This window comes from Gavia stellata, chromosome 8 (assembly GCF_030936135.1).
Source record: "Gavia stellata isolate bGavSte3 chromosome 8, bGavSte3.hap2, whole genome shotgun sequence".
NCBI lineage: Eukaryota > Metazoa > Chordata > Aves > Gaviiformes > Gaviidae > Gavia > Gavia stellata.
The window spans coordinates 31444833-31469129 of NC_082601.1; the positions used below are offsets into that span (position 1 = coordinate 31444833).

The 24297-nt window shown below is 38.0% G+C and overlaps 2 protein-coding genes across 2 annotated transcripts in view; one reads left to right on the plus strand and one right to left on the minus strand.

Annotated features, from left to right (window-relative positions):
- Positions 1 to 9100: 9100 nt before the first annotated feature.
- Positions 9101 to 16357, plus strand: KCTD18 (potassium channel tetramerization domain containing 18). The gene is made up of 6 exons (XM_059820480.1): positions 9101 to 9257; positions 10507 to 10718; positions 11637 to 11830; positions 13012 to 13106; positions 13551 to 13653; positions 15670 to 16357. The coding sequence occupies exons 1-6, from the start codon at positions 9101 to 9103 to the stop codon at positions 16202 to 16204; spliced, it is 1296 nt and encodes a 431-aa protein (XP_059676463.1). The 3' UTR covers positions 16205 to 16357.
- A 6270-nt stretch (positions 16358 to 22627) lies between these two features.
- The window catches only part of SPATS2L (spermatogenesis associated serine rich 2 like), a 65383-nt gene continuing 63713 nt past the window's right edge, over positions 22628 to 24297 (minus strand). Inside the window, exon 12 of the mRNA XM_059820292.1 lies at positions 22628 to 24046. Within this exon, the coding sequence (XP_059676275.1) occupies positions 23648 to 24046 (399 nt within the window). The 3' untranslated portion in view covers positions 22628 to 23647. The remainder of the gene's footprint in view (positions 24047 to 24297) is intronic.

Consider the following 24297-nt stretch of genomic DNA (forward strand, 5'->3'; position numbering starts at 1 on the left):
TCCTATGAAAGAAAAATCAAATGTGAATACTATACTATCAGATGATATAACTTCACAAATCTGAGATGTACATTTTAAACCACCATTTTAAGAAGCAATATTAAGTTTCCAAAAAGATAAAAGCTTGGTTTAGCTGATCCAAGTTTAAATGATATTATGTGCAGCATACCAAACAGTTTAGTTTTCGACGAAGCAAGATATTATGAAGCTGCAGCTTTTCTACTTCCATTTGAAGAAAAATCTTCTCATTCTTTAGCTTCCGAGAATTTTCTTTCTCCACACTTAAAGCCACAGCTAATGCTTTATTATTTTGTTTTAAAGATACTTTAAACATGGATGAGTTATCTAAAAGAGACAAAATCGTATTATTTTCAACAGCTTCAATTCCAGGTGCTGTCTGCATGAACTATCACTATATTACAATGTTTTTATCTGTAGGTTTTGGAGGAACAATAGCAAAGCCTAACACTTTCTAATACAAAACTGTTTCTGTTGGCTGTCATTCTGATGACTACTTGGTCAACTTCCAAGTTCAAGTTTATTTCATGCACTGATTGTGCTCTAGTCTGGATTTTTAAAAATAAGGTTCTTTTAAGAAGAAAGCATTTAAAAATTGATAGTTTCACAGGCATAAAAATGTTTCCAAATTTCTAAAAAACAAATATACATTTTACAAATTAAAAATTCAAACATTTCGAGCATAAATGTGAGTTTTGACAACCGAAAGATAAAAGCTTTAAATTAGAAATATACCTTCCACTGTCCTAATGAAAACCTGCCTACTCATATTTGTTATAGAATGTTTTAGGAGCTTAACAGTGACACTGCATATTACCAAGATGATTTTTTTTGCCTCACATTCATCATATACACAAAGTTAACTTGAACTCAAGTAGAGACAAGTCTGACCATACTCTTTTATAGCACAAAAAGGAGCAAGGTTAGCTTGAAATCTGCTCCAAGCACATCTCTTCATTGTCTTATGTTATTACTTCTGTGATCTGTAATTCAAAATTTGCAAGGCCTTATTTCTTTGCTTTGGGAAACATGCAACAACAGTGGAACCTTGTTAATCCAAACATTATGCTTTGAAATTACTATTCAGCTTAGTGAATTATTTGTATTACTGCAGTGTGGAGATTTCTAAAGGACATTAGCATTATTCATCTATACTGTTTATTTTTCACTGAAAATTAGTATTTTTAACAGTAAGTTCAAATATATATATACACACACACAAACAACAACAAAAAAGTAAATATATATATACAAACAACAAAACTTCTTGCCACACCAATCGCAGAAAGAGAAGCAGAAGTCAACATTCACTTAACTATGCTGCTTAAACTACAGAGCCCTGAAATAGCGGTGTTTCACCACATTTATAGTTTCCCTACCTTTTGCAGAAGAGGATCTGAGATGTTCCATACTGCTGTTTTTGTCAGAGCCAGAAACAAAACAAAACTCAACCATCTACCAAGACAAACTTATGTTTGATTTTAATCCTGATTTACGGGGAAAAACAAAGCACCTTCTGGCAAGTGATTAAATTAGCAGATTAATATTTGTAGTTTTCCTTGATTCAGCAAATGACTCAGTAAAGTGTTTTATATAAATCCCATTTTGCAAATGGGAATACTCGGTATTTTACTACGGCAACTATATTTTAGAAGGTCATTGATTTTACTGATTATGGTACCTCAGTGTTTAGATGCCCCAAATGGACATGGATGTTAGAAATGCACTTGAGCATGCTCTTTTAAAAAACACTAGCATGCCAAAGAGCAAGCACTGAAAATACTCAGAAAATTAGACAAATAAACAACTTACAATCATGTGTTTTAATTTTCAGACTCTCCTAAAATTCTCAACATACCACAATAATATTTTTAACAGGCAGCAATCCAGCAAGTCACGCTAAATACAATTACTATTCCTTTTGAAGTCATACATTCTAAGTACAGTAAATGGCTTCAGTTTTATTTTAACAGGACTCACTTATTAATTTAGTTTTGATTTTAGATGCTAAAGAAGCATTCTGTTTTGCAGCTTGTAATGTTCCATGCCTCTTCTTCATATGTCCTTTAACATCCGAGGTGAAAATGGTAGATGATTTAGCAGTTGCTTCTTTATCCATCATCAGAATGAACCTGTACATTATAAAGAGCAATGCCCAAAAAATACATGAACTTTCTCACACTTTTTAAAATTAAGTTTCATTACTTAATTACTTCATTACAATCCTTCATTATAAGGATTTGTTATCTCTGAAGCTGAGGAAATTGCTTCAGTCTTTACCTTTGTTCGATTAATTCAAACAGGTTAATGAATTGTTCCTTGAGACTTAAGTCACATTATCACAGACTGGCAAAATATTTAACTAATAAACACGAAGACTAAAAGGATCACAGATTTTTGATCTTGCCCGTTCCCTCAAGTTATCTATCCAAGTTTACACTTACAAGGGAAAAAAATCCAAGGTTTATCACTTCACAGTATGACCAGACCAGCTCTCGCTTTGTCAGGACAAATTTTAAATTGAAGCATGTAAATAAACTGCATTACGAATGCTATACATTTAAATAAACTGCGAGAGAGACCGGCCCGCCAGCACAGGCAGAAGAGGGAGTGGTGCCCCGGCAAACTGCTTGGAGGAGGCGGGTCCCGCCGCCGGCCGTCCTGCGGGTCTCTCCCGTCCTCACAGCCGAGAGGAGGCAAGAGGCAGCACGCGCGCGCCCTCTCCCGCCTCAGCCCAGGGGCCGCCAACGGCTGCGCGGGCGCCAGCGGCCGTCGGGCCGAGCCCCTCGCGCGCGCCCACCGACCCGCCTGGCGGGGAGGCGGCAGCGGCGCTGGGAGGCAAAGAGCCCCTAACCGGGCCTCAGGGGAGAGGGCGCGGCCTTAAACCTGCAAACCGATCCACGCCCGCCTTGTATATCCTATGAAGAGTCACTTGGAATTAAATCACTGGATGACACCTGAATAAAACCATACAAGAAAGCACGAAGAGATTACAAACTTACCTGAGAATCAGTAACACTTTGTCCTTCATAACTCAAAGGTAAAATGCGTAGCCAGGCCGTAACGGTTGGATACAAACCCGTCCCGTATCTGCAGCTGGATTTACACCACAACCAACATCTACTGCTGCATCTTTTGTGATGCTCTGTTGATAAAAGAGGAAAGGCAGTTTTGTAGCAGTTTTGTCACGCACATGCAAAATCAACCATGTTAAATTAGTTCACATGCACTCTTACATACGGTCACAGACATTTCTTTTCAGAGCTGGGATATGCGTCAACCATTAACCTTCAATCCACGGTTCCAGTTCTTTAGTGACATTCCTGGGCGTTTTAAAAAGAAGGAGTGGGATGTGTGTAACTTTTCCAACTACATGTCTTTGCAAAACCATTTTAAATACCAACCATTAATAATGCTAAAATTAAAAATAAATATTAATTGTATAAACACCTAGCATCAATCCTAGTACACTGTGAGGAAGGGATTAGGGAACTGCAGATATTCCACCTGGCTGTCAAGAGATTTTTAGGATGAGTTTGAGGTATTTGGCTTTCTGTTCAAAGGGTTCCTTTAGGTTAAAAGGAGAAATCCATGTAATTTCTTCTCAGGGGAAAGTTAAATTTCTTTTTGGTTGATCTTTAGCTATTAGTAACAGATGAAAAAAAAAATTAACAGACAGTCATCAAGACAGTTATGAAAACAAAAATGATAAATTTAAAAACCAATATATTACAGCAAGTATGTATGCTTGCTATAGGGTAGGAGTCTCCGATGTCAGAACATGAGCAAGCCCGCTTTTAGTTTGGTTTAGGTAATATTAGGACTGGGGATTGCAAGGAAGTGTTTTAGTCTAATAAAATGCTTTTCCCCAAAATCTGTTCTGAGCCCCAAATCCCTTGCTCTTTAACGCGCCCTTCACATACATTCTCTTTCACTGGCTATGTGTGCTGAAGTGCTACCATCAGTTCAGGTGGACATTAGCTCCTAAATTTGATCTGGAAATCAGTAAATTTACAGTAAACAGTTTTGTGACAGTCTTGAGAGTTAAAATGTTTTAATTTATTCAAAGATTCACAGAGATGTGGAAGGTTGAAATAAGAAACAGTGTTGGGTTCCATAATACAGCAATCGTCATGAAAATCCTACCTTTCCATGTGCTAACGTTACAATATGCTATGAAGTAAATCAAAGGAATCGCACAGTAAGTATCAGTGGCATTATTTGAAAATGCATCTTTATGAACCTATTATTTTCATAATCTGCTGCAAACAGCATCTGTAGAGTCTCTCTTTTCTACTTTTTCTTAACTTGTATATGATGTATGGCACAATTTCTCATTGTGGCCCTGAAGCTGCAAAACCCTATGTTTCTATGCAATCCCTTTAAAATACAGATTTGATCCAGCACACCTTATATACCTTTGGTACATTTCCCTTTACAAGGCAACTTGGAAGTGACTGTAGCCACTGCAAAACTCTGGCCAAATAAAGAGCAAATAACCTTATGTAACTTTAAAAATAGAAACCCAATCAAATGAAACTTACCTCCTTATACTTTCCAGAAGGCAGTGTCTTCCTCCAGATCAAACAATGAGTTTTCATTTCCTCCAGTTTTACAACAGGCCCAAGTCCTGAAGAGGCAATCACTAATTTGCTTCCATTTAATGTTTATGTTACTACTGCGGGCAATAAATTTAAAACAAAACTTGAAGTACTGCGTTTCCACCTGTGGTCATACTTTCCTTTACGCTCCGTTGAGGAACTCCCACACTGTAACATTTCACATGTGAAAATCTCCAGTTAATTGCCAGCCACTCAAAGTGGGAAAGAGCTTAAAGCACTGCCAAGTTTCACAGCCTATCTATCTTAAATATATATTAAGAACAGAATTCTGGTTTTCAGTCATTTGGATCCTATGACTGGTCTTTAAACTGAATAGAAATGAGAGGGAGTGAGGGAAAATACAAACAGACCAACCTGTTGTAAAAGCCCTAACCATGTGGGAAGTGTTGTACTGAATTTGTCTTCCTAGATACTTACAAATCCATCTCTGAAAAGAATCTTGGTTGACGAATTAATCCCGTAGGGTCTAGTGCAGACTGAGCTATGACTAAAGCACTTTCCAGTGGGTAGATGGTGTAGAACAGCTTCTCCCTCTGTGGATTCTCTGATGTCCAACAAGACTTGAGCTCATGCTATAGTTTTTCCTGAAATTATAGTATTAAGAACACATCTTCCTCTAATCACACCCTTTCTTGCACAAGCTTAATGAAAATTCATTTCTTAATGCCTCTTCCCCTCTGTCAAATTTGACTGAAATTAGTAAACTGAAACACAAATATAGAGGCTGAGTGTGTAAGCCTGGCTTCCTTTGGAAACTAGTGAAAAATAGAACAAAAAAGTCCCTGTGTTCATTTCCCAAGAACATACAGCTCAAAAGGCAGTTTGCTTGTGCAGATTAGTTATGCTGCATGCTTCTATACCAAGAACATGCTGTACTAAGCTTGAATAGTAATGATATTTCACATGGTTAAATTTGAGCTCCAAAACTTACCTATTGCACTGTGTGCGTGTATACCCATATTGACTGAAACCATGTAGATTGTTCTGGTATGTATATGGTTCAATGCAGAAATGCATGAAGGAACATTGTTCAGACTTTGGAGGCAAACCAAGCCCGCTTAGAGGAGAAAACAAGCATGGAAAGCTGCAGCTTCATTAAATGAATGCTTTAGGGTGAGAAAGACTAGAAGTTATAACTTAAAATGTATTGTAACATTTGACAACAGCAGCCACATTTAAGTTGCAATCGCTATGTATGAACTATTCCCAGTAAGTAAGGGACAACACACATTACATCCTTACTAAAGATATAGTTAAACCAGACACCATTATTCCACAAAAATAATCTATTATACTTATTTTCACTTATTTTATAGGAAGTCCAACATCCATGAATTATCAGTCTGTATTGCATTCAGTGGCATGTTGTAACTTGTGTGCTTATTTAATTAATTAGATATTAAGCATTAAAGACCTGACTTCTGGGTACACTCTTAGCCAGGAACTGTTCAGACAGCATGAGCGCCATGTTCCTCTCTTTGCTGCAACTGTAGCATGCTTAGTTGCTAAGGAAAATGAAACGTGAAGTACTTACTGTACCTTTAACTGCCATTCTAATGCAAATCGGCATTAAGATAAAAAGAAGCCAGTTCTAAGTAGTAAGTGATCACTCAGAGTTACACGATTTCAAAAAGAATGTATTATCTCCCTACTAGGGCCAGATGCAACATGATTTAGATGGCTCTTTCCTTTCATGTCCTTCACTTGACTGAAGGGAAGTCTGAATTACAAGTCTATGGTCCCAAATAGTAACTGAAAACACAGTAGCCTATGAATATTTAGGTATTCTCAAAAATCAAAATGTAGTAACAGACCAGACTACAGCAAGCTACACAGTTGGAACTGTGGCTGCTCTGTGATTATTTGTTATACGTCCTTTGATTTCACCCTTTAGCAAGTGAACTTGCGGTTGAAGTTTTAAATACCTTAAATACGGTAACAAAATACCTCCAAAGGGAAATAGCGAGTGAAAAAACTGGATGATACAAGATGAAAATCAATAGGAACTGTAGATATAACTGAGTTAATTTGCTAAGGTAAGTAAAGAGAAACTATTTAAAAACAATACAGGCACATTTCTTATATGTGCGGTGTACAGTTAAATGACCGGATTTTTACTGGACTTCAGATAGCAATTAAAATATAGTTAACATTTGTGATTTAGTTATCTCTCAATATATTTTCTAAACATATAATTGGCTTATAACTTGAGAAAGTTTGCACACAACTACTAGTTATTTAGCAGTTGTACCCATAGGGATAGGTTCTTACTGTATGTTATGGCAAAAAAGAAATTATTCTTTATTTGCTTACAAAGTTAAGTGGGAACTAGACATATAAACTTTTTTTTTTTAATATGGCTGCATGTCAGAACCATTTTTCATGTGTACAGAAATTTTTCATAAGGACGCTGAGACAAAAGCATAATGAGAATCTAATTTTTTCACCTTTCAATTGTTTATGCATGCATTTTGGTGAGCTAGCAACTGCATGTCAGATGTAAGCAATTCCTTTTGACAGGACACTGTTTCTGCAAGTCTTTGTGAAATGGCTGTATGAGGGTGAACCACCTTGCCTGCATTCATCCATGCTATTTTAATGTATTAATAGTTCACTCTAAAAAATGCATACAGGTCTAAAAAAAAAACCACACCTGTATTTCACATGCAAGCAACAGGAAAGGAAGTTAAAAGCTATGATGCCTGTATTCATATATCTCAGCTAGAACTAAACAGACTGCTGCTGGCACACAAGCTAATGAGTTGATCTGCTCAAAGGGACAAACAGTCATGTCAAAGTTGGCCAGAAAACACCAGCTGACCTGAGGCTCATCTTTCCTACCTTTGCCCCCCATTTTAACCAAAGCAGACCTGTCTGTCTTGAGAGTCAGAGCACGTACCAGCATCATCCTCGTGAAAGCACCTGTCTTGGTGCTGCAACTGGGGACGTGCAGCCACAGGAGAAACCAGTGCCCACCACTCAGGCTTCCTTGGCCCGAAGCCGCTGCCCTGGCTGACCAGAGAGGCTCCGAGACGTCCCTGAAGTAAAAGGGGAGCACTGCAGGTTAGAAGAATAGCTCGAGTTGCTATATTCTTGAGCCTACAGAAAAAGCAATTGCATCAAACCCACTTTGAGTAAACGCTTACTTGTAATTAAAAAAAAAAAAGAATAAAAAAGGATTATCGGGAAAGGTTTCTGCCTTACAGAGTAGCCGAGTTTAGGTGGGTAAGCCTCACTTCAGAAGACGCAGACACCAAAGCCGTGCCTGAGGGACCCCCTCCGGGCAAAACGGGGGAGGCAGGGGCAGCAGAACCATGGAGGTCCTCACAGCCGGCTGACCCACCATACCCATGGGTAGGGAAGCCCGGGCGGCCGGCGGTGCCGCCGGGGAGGAGAAGGAGCCGCACGGGCACACGGACTGCCCTTCTCCTCTCCCCCCACGGGCTCCGACGCGGCCCTTCCTGCGGCCCGGCCGCCATTTTGCGGAGCCGAGGCTGCCCCTGAGGCGCCCCAGCCTGCTCCAGGCCCGGCGAGGCGGCCCTGCCGCGGGACGCAGCGGCGCAGGTAACGCGGGATGGCGGCCGCCCCGCCCCGCGGCGGGACCCCCTGGCCGCGGGTGGCCCCGGGCGGACAGCTGAGCCGCCTTCCCCGGCTGGCTCCCGGAGGGGCGGGGGGGGGGGGGGGCTTCCCCCTTTTTTGGCGGAGCAGCGCCCCAGGAAAGGGAGGGAGCGCCGCGGCCTGCCGTGGGGGCGGCTGCCCAGCTGTTCCCCAGCGAGCTGCGAGTTCATCAGTTAATTTTGGTGAAACAATAGCAGGTGCCCGGGCAAAAGGCGCGTAGTGGGAGTTAGCAGCCCTCAAAGGGCGTGCTCTAAAAAAACCCCAACGTTTCGAAGATTTTCTTCTGCTAATTTTTTTTCTGCCCAGATAGGCCCCCCCTCCTGCAGGGAGCTCAAGGCAGGCACAAGAGAGAGTATTTATGGGCAGTGTGGCATTAGTGACGTGACAGCTTCAACAACTAGTTAAAGCAGCCCTAATTAAAGATCACATTTTAAAGAAGCCAAGTTGTTGTTAGCGCAAAATTACTGCATTTTTAGTGCATTGAACTATACTCAAAGCAAGATTTGCCTGAATGTCCTTCCAGTGCTCTGCTTACGCATACTGAGCACACAATTCCGCTCACCCATTTGTCTCAAAAGAGTAACCTCTGTGTTTCCCAGCAAAGTAAAATGCCATAGTTTTTTATAGTAAAGGTGTAGAATATTTGGCTATTTGCACTAATACGTCTCCAGAACTGTTTCCAAAGCTGATTTACAGTATTGTGTTACAAACATGCAAGAGCTGAGCTAATGCTTAGGTCTTGTATATAAGATGTTCAGTTTTAACTGGCATTAGATTTACTTTTGTTTGTATCCGTTACAGGTTTGAATAGTTTGTAATTAACATAATCATTTGCAAATGCAATGGAAGAGGGCAAGACTGAAGACGTCCAGGGTATTCTACAACTTAATGTGCGAGGATGTTTATACACAGCCAGGCGTGAGTCTTTATGCCGCTTTAAGGATTCAATGCTAGCTTCTATGTTTAGTGGACGCTTTCCTCTAAAAGTAGATGAATCAGGTAAATATGTTCAAACTGTCAATATGACATTCTGATCAGGGAGCTCTATGGCAAATACGTGCTTTTATATATATTTATACATTTTATAGTATAGCTCTTTTCCCAATCTGCTGAGCATCAGTTGGCTTCTTTAATTCCAGGATGTAAACCAATTATGCACGCATGACTTTATACTTACGAGTAATTTGTATGAATTCCACAAAACTACTCATGTTTGCAAACATACGTGTTTGTACAGTGCTTAGCCCTGCCTTGTCCCAGTCCAAACTGTGGCTTTGGAATGTACTTCTTCAGTATGAATATGAAAATAGGTAAAACTTAAGTTGGCAGAGTATTTGGCATTTAACTTGGATCCTGTTTATGACCCCCTATATTCTCCAGAGGCATCTCACTCTCTCTGTTCATTACATAAGGAGATTTGGGTCTAATCTTTGGGTCTAATCTTTCTTTGCATTTTTTACCACCATGGCTTGATATGAAGGCTTGAATAAAACAATTCATGGGTCATATTTCACACTTGTTTGTGACTTGGAAATCCTGCCAAAGTATGTCCAGTTTAAAGATATGATAGATGGAGAGTAGTAATTCCTTGTTGTACACTTTTGAGTGTTTAAAATATCTGAAATGTTTAACATTTTTACGGGCAGGGCTTTGCTACTGTCTTTCAGTTGCGGTGAACAGCCTATTGTATACAGCTGCATATAGTTTGTTCAGTTTCCGTAGTGGTCCTTGAGCCCAGCAGGCAAAAGAGAAAAAGAGACAAAAAAAATACTGTAAAACTTGAGCAATATTCAGGGAAGGTTAGATTAGATGTGTATTGGAGCTGATGCTACTTTTAACTCTTTTATATTGCCTAGATCCAAAATTGAAAAGATTTCTGCAATAGTGAGAAAATATGTATCTGCAGTTAGAATTAGAAATGCATCTAGAATTAGATTTTAGCATTTTAAGTCGAGCGCAGAACAGCTGAGGTTGTACAGTAGCATGGTCCTATGCAGATTAGTGATTTCACTGAAATTCCACAGAAATGTTTACTGCACTGAGAATTTTATCTTCAAATAACAAATATTTCTGGGAAACAAAATAGCAGTTTTAAAAGAATAGAGAAAGTACACTTACTCCTCCTACGTAAGTAAAACTAGTACAGAAGTTTTATATAGAGGCTTTACTTGATGATTTGGTAGAATGTGGCAAGTCTGTCTTCGCTTGCTGGAAGCAGTATTTTAAATCATTTTACTTATGTTTTCAGGAGCATGTCTAATTGATCGAGATGGATACCTGTTTAAGTATCTTTTGGATTATCTTCATGGAGAAGTTCGGATTCCTGAAGATGAACAAATTCGAATTGCACTGCAGGAGGAAGCAGATTATTTTGGCATCCCTTATCCATACAGTCTGTCTGACCATTTGGCCAATGAAATGGAGACGTATTCTTTAAGGTCAAATATAGAGCTTAAAAAGGTCTTGACATTTCTTACATTTTTAAAGATGTACCCTCTAATCCATACCATTCATTAGCATCAGATACTAAAACTACAGTATATGCAAGTTAGCACTTTTTAATCACCACATTAAATCACCAGTAAATTCAGAATTTTCAGTTAAGAAATCCTAGAGTTGATAATGCAGTCATACTAGGTAAGGGCATCAGCTTTTTCCATCATTGGAATACAGCAACAGTTTAAATTTGACTCTGTTTTACATGCAAGTCTGCTGTAAAACTTTCATAGCAGGAATGACATTGTTTAGTTCCCTATTTGGCTTCAAATTTTACTTCAGATTAGATTTGATCCCTTCAAGATGTTTGGTTGGGTTTTTTTCAGTTTTAAAAATTCATCCTAAAACTGAAAGATAAAATGTACTTTGCTATTTTTTTAGAACAAGAAAGGAGAAAAGAAAATTAATGTATTATTTAAAATCCTAGGGTTTGTCTATTTTAGAGTATTGTAACTTAAAAGCTAATTCTAATTAACTGATTGGAAATTAACTCATATTACCAGGTATGGCTGTGTTAGTCCTGACAGTCATCTGTGTTCTCTTAGTAAGCTATTGTTTCATGTATTTCCCAATCTCCCTTATTCATTTCCTTCTGAAAAGCATAAAACATTTCCAGGCCTTTCAGTTTCTCTTCGTATTAGGGATTTGCCATGCCTTTAAGTATTTCTGTTGCCTTTCTGTGAATTTCTCCTAGTTTTACAATATAGTCTGTTAACATCAGATAAGAAATACTGCATACATTATTCTAGATAAACTACATCCTTGATTTACTTAAAAGAGCTCACCATTATAGTTAAGAAAACTTCATTATGAAAGCTTATTCAACTAAATATAGTGTATTCTTATTAATATTCTGTATTTTGTGTTTTACATTTTGTCTAGGCTTTGTTAGATTTCTGCGATTCTTATGATTTAGTTTGTACCAAGCCTACAGTTTGGGTCCTGCACTATCTCAACGCTTCTGGAGCAAGCTGTGAAAGTAAAATTATTGGTGTGTATGCCACAAGAGCTGATGGGACTGATGCAATTAATAAGGAGCTAGGAACAAAAATTCATAGTAAAAGCATTTACAAAAGGTAAGGTGAGCATCAAGCACGTGAAAGCACTATGAAGTGAGAATGAACACTCACATATTATAATAATACCTAAATATTAATATATTACAATAACAACAACAACAACTATTATTATTATTATTATTATTATTATTAAGCATTATTGTACTATAAATCTGTGGAAGGAATCAGATTCTTTCCAGCTTTGAAAACAGCTGGCTAATACAATGGTCACTTTAAACAAACAAACGAAAACGATAAAAACTAAGCATGGAGTACAAGAATTTGAGAGAGTCCACAAAAGGTGGCTAGCATGCAGTTGCTGTAAGTTCTTGTTATGTTTTACTTGCTATTTTTAAAATGTCTTAACCATTTAAAATTGCTTTCTAATTTAGCATGATACTTACACTAAGTATAGTGAATGAATCCCCAACCAGAAAAAGTTCCAAAAACATTCACAAAATTGGTTGTGATTCATGCAATTGTATTTTGCAGTCTTCGAAGACAGCTGAAAGAAATATTTAACACCGAAAAGAACAGAACATGAAAGGAAATGGTTTTAATTCTTTAAAGGACATGTACATCTCTACTACACTATTAATGTATTTTTTTGACAGTAATTATAAGTTATTGGTAGACCGGTACTTCTGAGTGTCTGGAAGCAATTTGTCGTTCCCTTGGTCCCACAGTACAGTGTCAGAAGTGTACTTCATTGTGTACCTTTTGAAACATGATTAAGATAGAGCTTTTGATGTTTCATTATCTTTATATGCTTATTTTCCAAAATTTAGGCTAGGAATATTAATATTTATTCCAAGAGTATTTGGACACATAGTATCGGGTATCTGTCCTCCTATTGTGTTTTCCCTTGAATAAATGATTGAGATTTAGAAGAACAGATTTTACACCATTAGTTGTTTAATTATTCCTTTATTGAATATATTCTTTCATGAATACCCATTTTTAGCAATAGGTGTTCACAGGCATGCAGATCATAGGAGGATGGCTATTTAGAACCTCTTATACAAATGAAAATGAAATTTAAGTAACATTTTCCTTTCTACTTTACAAAACATTTACTATTAAGTAAGTCCTTATAGGTAGGATTTGGTAAAAAGAATGATACATTTCATCAGTGTTACATTTTTAAGGATTTAACTAGATTTACCACATAACTGTTACCTTTAAAACAATATTTCTAGAGAAGCTGGAAATAACGTCCAATACATCTGGAGCTATTACTCAGTAGCCGAGTTGAAAAAGATGATGGATGCTTTTGATGCCTGGGAAGGGAGAGGTAGAGTATTAATTTTCTTTCTTTTATCGCAGTAGTACTACTTTTTTTACAGAAAAATAAGCAAAATATTTGCCAGTTAACGATAATAAAAAGTCTGCGTACGTTTTCACTCATTCAGTAAGATGTTGTAAAATATCCCTTAGTAGTGGCTATTTGGAAAAAAAAAAAAAAGAGTCTTAAGGGATGTTCCAACAAGGTGACACGAGTTGACATGAATGAATCTAGTGAGAGCCACCACATGCAAAGGGTGGTAGCCTGCTATCATTGGGAACTCTGGTGGAAGCCCTAGAGGCACGTTGGCTGTAAGCAGCATTCACGTCAGCCTAGTTTCAAAGCTGAAATTCTATGTAATAAAATACACCCATTCATTTAGTCAGGTGTATATACACATAATATTACCTATGTTCTTTCAGCTCATCAATACAATGTCCCTTTGAAATGCAGGTGTCAGCTACTGGAGAGTGCCTCAGGAGCTGATTGAATGCTGGACTCTTGAAGAACGCCCTTTGAAAAGCAGTTTGCATCATATGCCTCCAGTTCATAAAAGGTATACTGATTTTCATAGGTGGCTTAAAATAAAGCAGAAATACAGCACAATGTGGGTTGTTTTTAAATAATTTCACGTTCTTTGAATAGTTATGAATGCTGAGTTTTCTCTGTTTTTTCTAGTTAACGTTTTTGTAAAATGTCTTATAATCAGCTTAATTGCAGAACAGAACTTGCTAGAAACAAATTACCTTTTTCAGGCTGCCGAAACTCTTCTTTCTATTCTACTTCTTCAGCCTTTAAAACATCACGTTAGAGTGGGAAGGAGTAATTTCAAAAAGTAGAGAGCAGTATTAGTTAAATGGACTGCTAAAAAAGAAATTTAATTGAAAACTTTAAAAGGTTAACTGATTGTCACATTTTAGAAGGAATTTCTAGAATTTCTTTTTTGCGGTTTTTACGGTGATACTTCTGACTACAATACATTACCTAAAAGCAGCTGTTGCAGATGCAGTTACACATTTGATCTGGGCCACCCTACAGCCTCTATTGCTGCTAAACAGAAGAGGATCCTGCTGACTTTCCTTGTCCCTGGCCACATTGTCATTTCAGCAGCAGCCACAGAGCCACATCAGCACAATGATCCGACTGAAAACTCCTATCTGAAGATCCTCCCCATTATTTTTTGGATAGCACATTCTTTGCTTTTCATAGCTCAAATAGGAGGGACTGTGAGCATTTGATTCCTGGCTTGCCAAACAGCTTACCTATGTTCCTGAATGCTCCTCTATGACCATTGCCTGTTTTATCTCCCATGTCTCTGCTTTGATTTGTCTTCTCTATTCTTCTGCACCCTCAAAAAACTATGTTCTGGTTTCAGTTAAAACTCCTGAGGTACCGCAGTGATCCTGGTGAGACCATATACTGTCTTATAGTACTGTAAATGAACCTAGTTACTGATGAGATTTTACCTATACTTCATTGCTACTGTTAAAGCACCAAATCTTTGAATGTTTAAGCTTTCCTTTTTGTTTTGGTGGTTCTTTTGATCTAGGATGTGCAGATGTTGAGAATACGTTCTCACCTCATGGCACTGAGGAAAACCTCCCTGGACTCATTATTTGCAAGCTTTCTGTTTGAATAGTGTCCTCATATACCAGTTTTATAAGAGCAACAATAAGAAATATTCCTCTCAGATATTGTTTATTCTTTTGGTATGAATCCCTGTGGCATTTCACACATCTTTTAAAATCTAAAATGCAAGTACCCTGAAGAATATCAGTGCTTCTGTAGTGTATCTTTAAGGCTGTTCTTTAGTGGCTCTCTCAGTTCATAGCCTGTTTACAGTACTGACCCACCAGATAAATGTTTTTTCATTCCTGACAATCAAGTCAGTTAAAGCTACAGCTTTTCTTTGTCAGCTCAAAACCTAGATATAATGTGATTTGATACATTACAAATGCTGTCTACTTGTACCAACTGGAGTTGCCATGAGCCTCCATAGGCTTTCTTCCATAGGTTCTTTTTTTTTTTTTTTAAACATTTTCTCTTGAAAGGTTGTCTATAATCATTTGGATTGAAAAGAAATGGTGGAGGGAAAAATAAGCAATACCTTTCTTCTTTTCTCAAATTACATAGTGTGGAACTTTATGTTTTGTGTTTATGTGCAGTTGGGCCTTACATTTTTGTAGATAACTTAAAACACATCAGACTAGTATTTAGTGGCTTTTGTATCTGATGGAATCTGTAGCATTTTAGTATTTTCTTTCTAGAACTCCTCTAGCCTTCTTTCTCATTGATTTTCACTTAGCAGTTTGTGCACCATATCTCTTACAATTTTTGATGAGTAATATTACTTACATAGGTAGAAGAGATTCATGGTACTATTCATATAAAGGCAAGCCTGATTGCAGTGATGAACAGTTGAGAACCATAAATGATAGTGTAACAAGCAAAAATTAAAAGAACTTCAGGTTTGTGGGTGGCTGTCACAGATTGTCTATTTTGTAATAATGCTATAAAAAGAATAATTTATGTACCCAGCTTGTTTCTTTAATTGAAGTTTTTTATTTTACAGACGATTAATTGACTTTACTGAAGAGGAAGACTATTTACCGTGTAAAGCAGGTCCCAAGCCAATTAGATTCTCAGGTCCCTCAACAAGTACCCATATCAAAGTCAAGAATTCAGCTTCATTAAAGGTAGCTGCTTGCAATGCTTCACGTTCTGCAGTGACTCTTAAACGACCCAATCATGAAAGTTTGACGTTGCACAAAGTAGCTTCTGAAACTGTATCCACAACATGCACATTGGTGCCCAGCAATTCCCAGGTGACCTGTGGAAGGCAGAGTGCTGACAATGGGACACCATGTCAAACGCCGTTCAAGATTGCAGTGTCTAGGAAGCCCGTAAGCAACCGTGTAGTAAAGCTGAAGCGAACTCCACTTTTTCTTGTGACGCCATCTCAGCCATCTTCTTCCGTGTCCAGTAAAACAAGTGAACAGGACAGTGCTGCTGTTGAAATTCCTACTACTTCTATGGTACTAAACAAGAAAGAACCAGCTGTATTAGCAGAGAGTATTAAGCTTAAGAATGATAAAGTGGATGGATAATGTTTGACTCAGTCTGATAGACTGGATAGCTTTGCATCATCTGGTCAAAGAAGAGATCATCATCTCATGTGGTCGTTCACTCAAAGATTTGGTAGAAAATTATGATGAAAAAGTTCATGAAAAGCATAGGGAGAACTTGCTTTAAATGAGCACTGAAGTGTGTTTTCTGCTTTATTTCTAAATATTTTTTAGATGCTGGGAAGGAAGAAAAATGGATTAAAAAACCCCCTCAAACACAGAGCACATGCAGCCTAATGTTACAGATCTCACATTTGTATTTGTCAGGCTGTACTAGTACAACTGACCTTTTTAAAGGGAGTACTTGCACAGCATAAAAGAAGACCTCTTTATCAACAGTTAACATTAACTGGAGTTAACTTCCTTAATTTGTATCTTTAAAGTGAGGAAAATCAGGTAACAGTAAGTAGCTTTTATTAGATACAAGTTTGCCACAAGCGTGCAACATACTGAATGCTGTGAAGATTCCAGAAGTTGAATGCACTTACTGGTACTTCTGGTAAGGATAAGTCACCATTTTGTTATTAACAGCAATGAGAGGGCCCGCCTTTGCTTGTACAGAGTGAGAAAATTTAGAAATAGAGGAAGGGAAGAAGCACGCCTAGGGAGTAACAAGGCAATTTTCTCCGTAGACCTGAGACATACATGTGCTACTTTCTCAACGTGGTGTGATCTGCCACGGGGGTGAGGCTGCGGCAGGCAGCCGGTGCAGCCTTGGCATTTTGTATCGCACCACTGTGGGCTGTGTATTCTGCAGCTGCAGGGAACCTCACAGGTCTGAGTTCCAGCTGGCCTTCCCATGTCCTTCTGCAGGTCCTTTCAAATGAGGGGGGGACAACCTCAACTTCTGTGCAGCAAAGCAGTGTTAAGAGAGGTGCCCTGGTTTGAAGAAAGATAAAAGAACCCCTCCTTCCCCCAGAGCAGGATAGAGGAGACTTTCTTGAACCAGGGTAAATTTTGAGTAATGATACTGAAGTGAAGAGCTGCTGTATGTTTCTGTCAGCAGAGGAATGCCGAATTTGGCTCACTCATTTTAAAAAGCCCTTTTAGTTGTTAAAATCGGTGAACGAAACCTGGCTTTGTTTTGTGCCCTTGCTTGCTTACAGTTGGGTGCTGTGTTTTTTTTGTTGGTTTTGCTACTGCTTTTGCTTTTCCACCACAGTAAATACAGCTGTTCCTAAACATTGAGAAGTCCTATCACATTGCCAGAATGCAATGTTCTTAAAATTCTTGAGACTATTAGAATTACAGAAGTGTTCTTTAAATGTTTTATTTTCTAGATCATTTAGAAGCGATCACATTTTCCGGCTTTTCTCCTTAACCACGAGGACTTGAAACACCATTTGCACAAGTAAAACCCCCAAATTTTCATGTACTAATATATTTTTAAGGGGACACTTTGCCAAGAACAGTAGTCACTGTAAAGGTGTGCAGTACTGTCATTTTCTGCTATTGGTGTGTATATTGAAGACCAGCTTACCTTTAGAATCTTTAAGCTAGTGGTTTTTCTTAAAAAATAAACCTAAAGAGCAACAATCCCAAGGCTTTTCCTATCCCAACAATAAAAGTTTCACCAAAGAAAGGACAAGGCAAAAATTATGGAAAGATACTAACATAATGTAATCTCTTATTCTTCGAGCATGCAATTCATCGTTGACACTAAGTTTGTGAAATTTGTTTTTCATAATAATCTGATTGAAAAGCAGTTTTCTATAGTTATCTTCTGTGTGACTTCACTATTTATTGAATAGCTGAGCACTTTACTATGCACCTTTAAAGCTTTTTACAATGCTTCCTAAAGCAGATTTCCTTCCTCTTCAACTTCTGATGAATTTAGAAGGCTTCTGTAAACACAGTCATAGAATCATTTAGATCTGAAAAGACCCTTAAGATAATTGAGTCCAACCTGTACTGAAGCTCACAAAGATCATCAAGTCCAACATCGCACTAAGGCTCACAAAAAGTATGGAATTTTGCATGTGTACAAGAAAAATGTTTTGAGAATAATCCTACAGGACTTTCTGAGTTTGCACTACCTCAGTGTTTAATTATTCTGATAGCACAGTATTTTTTGAGTAACATTCGTGTCATTTGCATTACAGTGGCTGTACTGGCTTGTGGTTAAAAGAAAAAAAAAAGGAAAATAACTTCCTTGAATTTCAATAGATTAAACAGGAAAGTGGCTGTGGTGGGGAGGTAGAGCAAGATCAATTATTTTTTGAGGGACTTGGTTTTGCTTACTTATTTTTATTGGATGAGGTGTAAACATGGCCTTTTAACTTACCTGAGTAGGCACTTCCGGTGTGTTTTTTTATACCTGTGCATCTTGCTAAGTTTCTCTTAACTGATGGACTGATATTAAGCAGTTTTATGATAGCTGAATAGCATTAACCTTCATGGTGACTTTCACTATAAAAATAGCTTTGCCCTTATCTACCCAAAGCCTTTTAAAATGTGGAAGTAAAATAGAATTTCATCTTCTCTCTGGGAGGCCAATAGCTGAAAACAAATGAAACTTGCCAGTCCAAGGACGAGTCATCCCTTAGCCTGGCTAACAGACTGTGTTTTTTGAGGCCTGGAACAAGGAGCAGAAATTCTGCACTTCTGAGTTTCCTGCAGGCTGAAACTTCCTCAAAACTGTATGTTTCCAAGTTTCTTGAAAGTCTGCAGTTTTCTTAATGTTTCACTTGTCTAACTCAACTAACGAAGTACCAGCTGGTACTGCATTTGCACTGATAAACTGTGATACACGACACATACATACCAGGTAGTTTGTCTGGGTAAACTACTAAAGGTGAGCTACAGTTTTATAGCTGGGATTAGATGCATTGTCAAGTGGTGTGGCAATGGTTTACTTAGAATCTTTGTAAAATGATCATTCATTATAGAAGAGATCATGTTCGGAAAAGACCATGTTCAGAAAGTTACTCCAATTTAGTAATCTAATGATTACTAGTATTGAACAGCTGCACTCTAAAGGCTGACATATGTATCACCAGTGTAGTTTGATGGATTAAATTTTTTCTCACAAATGCTGTCAATTTTCCAGTTGTTTAGTTCTCACTTTCACACTACTGTCTTTCCAAGCAATCAGTGATATGGCATCATATAGGTTAAGGAGACAAGAAAAATATGATTCCAAGTTAAATTTCTATAAAATTACTCCTCTGATTATACATGGGCTTGTGATGCAGAGGGCCTATTATCACCAAGAGATGATTCAAATAGATGTAATTTATCTGCATGCTTCAGAGTATAGAGAACTCATTTGTACTTCACGTAAGCAAGCAGACGTCATTTCATGTGATAGGCACATGTTACCACTGATCCTCAGGGAGGGTTTTCATCAGGCTTGTTTTTAGCTGAAAAGCTGTGGAAATACCAAAGCTACCTCTTCTTTTCTTTCAAACTGTTCCAGTTATTTCCTACCAGCTCTTCCAGAGCAGAAATGTACTCTTTTAAACCGGCTTACATTAAATTGTTTAGATAATAAACATTATGTAGTTTAAATCTTACTACAGCTAAAAAGAAATACTAACATCACCCAGGAGTAAGTAGATTTCATCTACTTAGTTCTTCCCAATCCATGAAGGACAAATTCTCACCTGATGAAAACAGGAGGCCAGTTGTGCCATCAAAAACTTGAGAGTGAAGCTGTTGGTCCCTTAGCTGCAGTTACAAAGTGTGGTTAGAAGTAAAACTGTAAATACTCTGTGGTAATAAAGCCCCACAAAAATCTGGATTCATTTTGGGCAACAGCTTTTAATAAAAGATGTTAAGCAGTAGAAACAGGTAAGGCTGATTTTACAGACCTTTGCTGCTTTCTGAGTATCTCTTCTTACAGAATTTTCTGCTTGCTAAAAAAATCTGGTTGTTTATACCAGAATTGATCACTCTTGGCTGAAAATTACTTTGCAAATTCATGGTGTCACGTGATCAGCTGTGTAGCGTGCCCAGAGTTTGCATCAAGGATTTGGCCCTTTTCAAAGTTGCCCCCTTCCTCTCTATATATGTATCTTTTCACTCATTCTAGCCTCTGGTACAACATACATGAACATATTAGTTCAGTTTGGTTTAGTAGTTTGCCGTAATGAAATAGCTGTATTGTCTCAAATTTCTGGCAAATTTCTATTATATCCTCACGGGGGTAGTTGGCAGCGGTACAGGAACTTGAGACCTCTGGATGCCATGGCGCCTCTGCTGTAGTCACAAGTATATGAACAGGAAGGATGTAGCTGATGTATAAAATCTTGATGCAGCCCAGTCACTACATGGGGAAACAGACTCACAATAAGAACTGCCATTCACACAAGCTCAGACCAGGTGTTCCCCTACAATAACAGGGTCCAGGAAAGCAAACGCTACAAGATCAAGGTTTCCCTTCCAGAATTATTAGTTTCTCTTTCGGGGTGACATTTTCAAACACACTAAGTCGTCATATTTTTTTTAACCTTTTTTTCCAAACATGCCAAAATAATGTAAGTTTTCCAAATAGCTTGGCTGTGTTGCCTTCTCTTTTCAGTTTTCCAACTGCATATTTGGTCCTTTATTTTGCTGAGTTCTGCTCTTACTCTGAGTTTAATCTTACACAGAAGATAAACGGATCCAACCTGCTTTAAAATACTGTCCTTTAATGTGTGTTTCCACTTTTGAAAGAGTGTACAAAGTGCAGTGGGAATTCCATGTTTGTGTTTGAGTGATGCCAAACAGCTGTATTTGCTTTGCAAATTGAGGGTGCTTTTTTAAAAGATGGCTGGCCTGAAACGCAAGCCTTGTCCTGCCTTTAATTCCCTTACTGACCCCTGTACAAATCCCTTATGTTAAAAGGAGCATCACACGTAACTAGCTCTGTAACTAGAAGATAAAAAAGGAGTTCTGTTGAAGATGGGCCCAAGCGCATCTGATTACTTACAAGTATTGTGAACGGTAAAACACTCCTAGAAATTGGCAGATATAATTCTAAGCATACAGAGACACAAGAAATGAAAGATGAAGCGATACTGTTCTGACACAGCTACTCTTCGGAGCACAGCCACGTAATGTAGTTAAAACGTGTAGTGCAATACTAAACCACGCTTGGTGTGCTAAGACCGCAGCGCTCCCAGAACCACCCCACTCCCCAGCCCAACCAAACCCATGCTTGCATCTCTCACCAAAGAAAAGGTGTTTGCATCACAATCTAAAGAGAAATGCTGTCTCTCACCTGTTAGTCCTGGGTCTGTCACATACTGAGCCTCCAGTACATCAAAGGTTAGCTGGTACTGAAGAGCGCAAGGTGGTCCTGTTGTGCTGCATTATGACTTACGTAACAGATTTTATTTATTTGCAGAAGCCTGCTTGTGATAAGCTGACGTACAGAATAAAGTAACTTTCAATAATTGTGTCAAGTGGAGAAGCTATAAGGAAGGAGTAGAAGTCATTATAGAGAAATTAGATTTTCCTTTTTTTTAGGAGGGGTTACAAGAAAATACATAAATAAATTTCACAAATTATGTACGGACAATATAGTAAGATTCCTGTGTAATATCTGCATGGAAATTATAATCATATCTCTTACAGTGAGGTTACAGGTCAAACTGTAAGGCAGCAGATAAATTTTGAAAAGCTACCTATCTGATGGGTGTGCACAACACAGATTCTGGAATTTCAGTTCCACTTCCAGAAAACATTCAGCTTAAAAGCCTGATAGGTAATTAGCTAGGATAGAAGCAGTGCTTGCAATGCTAAGAAAGCCAGTGTTTACCTACGCACGTTTATTTTTCTTTCACCACTCTTCCAGAGGAAGACGAGTTACTTGCCTTTTAGAATCAGGTTTTACCAATATTCACATGGGGAAAACTGTATACAGATATCAAAAGAAATAAAAATAATCAAAATCACCCATAAGGAATGCACCTTACTCTACCCTTTGAGTTTATTTTTCAAGGGCCACGAGGAAAAGTAAACCAGTCAGGTTTACTTTTATACCACGAAGTGTGCAGTCAGCTATCAGAAATTAGGCAGAGGAAACTGGTAAAAAGCAATAGCAAACAATAACCTAGGAATAAACTTAAAGATACTCAAGTGTCCTGCTCTTACTGACCTCAGCTGGAGGTCAGTCTTACCGACCTTTTACACCTTTCTGATTCTGACACTTAGGCCACTAGTTCACTTGACGCCAGGTCTGGATTCTGACACCTTACCCTTAAATAATAACTTCTATTAAAAGTATGTCCAGGATGGTGGCGGCTGTCATGGGAAGGTTCTGTTTTGTGCACTTGTGGCATTAGAATCGAGCTAAAAGAAAAAGCATAGCCCAATCTAAACTCAGCTGAAAGCCTCCCACTGATACATACCATTTGAGTAAGATCACCAAGGTTAGGCACTGCAAAGCAGCAAACACCAGAATATTTTAGAAAGAAGATTTTAATTTTTTTGGAAGAAACAGGTTTTCTGAAATACAGAATCAGAACATTAAGACTAAGTAAGATTTTTATTTTAATAGAAAACTCGGAAGGATATAGTATCTGCTCAAATATGTACCTCCACATTCTGCTGCATGTTGCTGTAACAAATTTATTAGTCATAGCTCTCATTATGGACAGATGGTTCCTACAGCAAAAATATAGAAAAATAATTTGGATTCAAGTCTAGAACACCTGCAACTTTTCATATGCAAAAAAATAAATCCAACTAGTCATAGAAAAGTGGCTGATAAGGATGGAGAATAGGGCTGTGCATCTGAATAGCCATGACTATATACATTCCAAACTTAAGAAATGAGCATTTTTCCTCAGCCTCATAAAAATAGTTTGTCAATGAAAAATACCAATATGTAATACATTTAATACTATTTATACTTGAATTTAAAGATCTCAGATTACGGAATAATAAGCTAAAATCAAATGTACTGCTTTTTCAAATGTTCTTGTATATAACAATACTCCCTGTGTATACAGTGTGCATGCATGTACGTGTATACACACACAAAAAGAAAGACGTGTACAGAGATTTGCTGAAAAATTCTACAAGATTATCTGATTTCATTGCAGACCACAGCATACAGACTTCCTGGGATCCTTCTAACACAGGCTTCTCTAAAAAACAATAATGTTGACTGGTATAACCACATAACTACAACAGGTTTTTGCTATTATGAATTATCAATTTATTTTTCCAATGTAGATTTCATTTTTCTAAGAAGTAAATGCTGCTTTGGTAAGATTCTGTACTGTCATGACAAAATAACTGTGAACATATTGGGCAAAGCCTTGAAAGTATGAATTAATTTTGATAATTACTAAGTAATAAAGATACCAACAAGTTTTAAGCAGCAACAGATTTAAAATTACTATGTTCTGACTTATTTTCTTCACCAACAAGCATCTTGAGCAAGAAATTAAAATGAAGAGATTAAATTTCTCTGCCTGCTGTCACCGTGACATTTTAAGCCACCAAAGTCACAGCTGGCACTGAAAGAACAGTGGCATCAGCAGAGACCTCCATCCTCGCAGGACATAAATTGCATTGCGACACCCTGCCAACACTGCCTTGGAAAGGCCTGTGATCTGTGGTGTCTGGTGTATGATGCTTTCGTTGGGTCTTTTCTGAATGTGTCGGATTCTCCGTGGTCCTTGTAGTTGTGGACTGCTCTTGATTTTTCATAGCTCCTTTATTTTTAGATCTGAAGCTGTTATGCTGCTGTCTTCTGTGTTCAGACCTGGAACCACTCTTTATATTATTTTGATCTGCCTCATTACTGGCACCTTGTGACTTAAGCGATCCATTGAGCCGGATGTTTTGGTGCTGTGGGTTGAATCTTCGTCTCTGGCTAGAAGGCCCATTCTACCCAGAAAGAAATTGCGTAACTGTTAGGTTATCTGAATCCTTCCAACAGCACAGGAAATGCAGCAATCAGAATTAACAAAAATTGCAGAATAAAATTTTCAGTGTAACTAGGAGAAGGAAAACACTATGCAGTTTTGATTGTTGCTGGAGCTTTCTATTTATAACACTTAAAAACTGAACTATGAGTAACACGCTACATCTGAGTAGAGCCTGGAAATACAGATGGCAGGTTCACTACTGATGCCAAA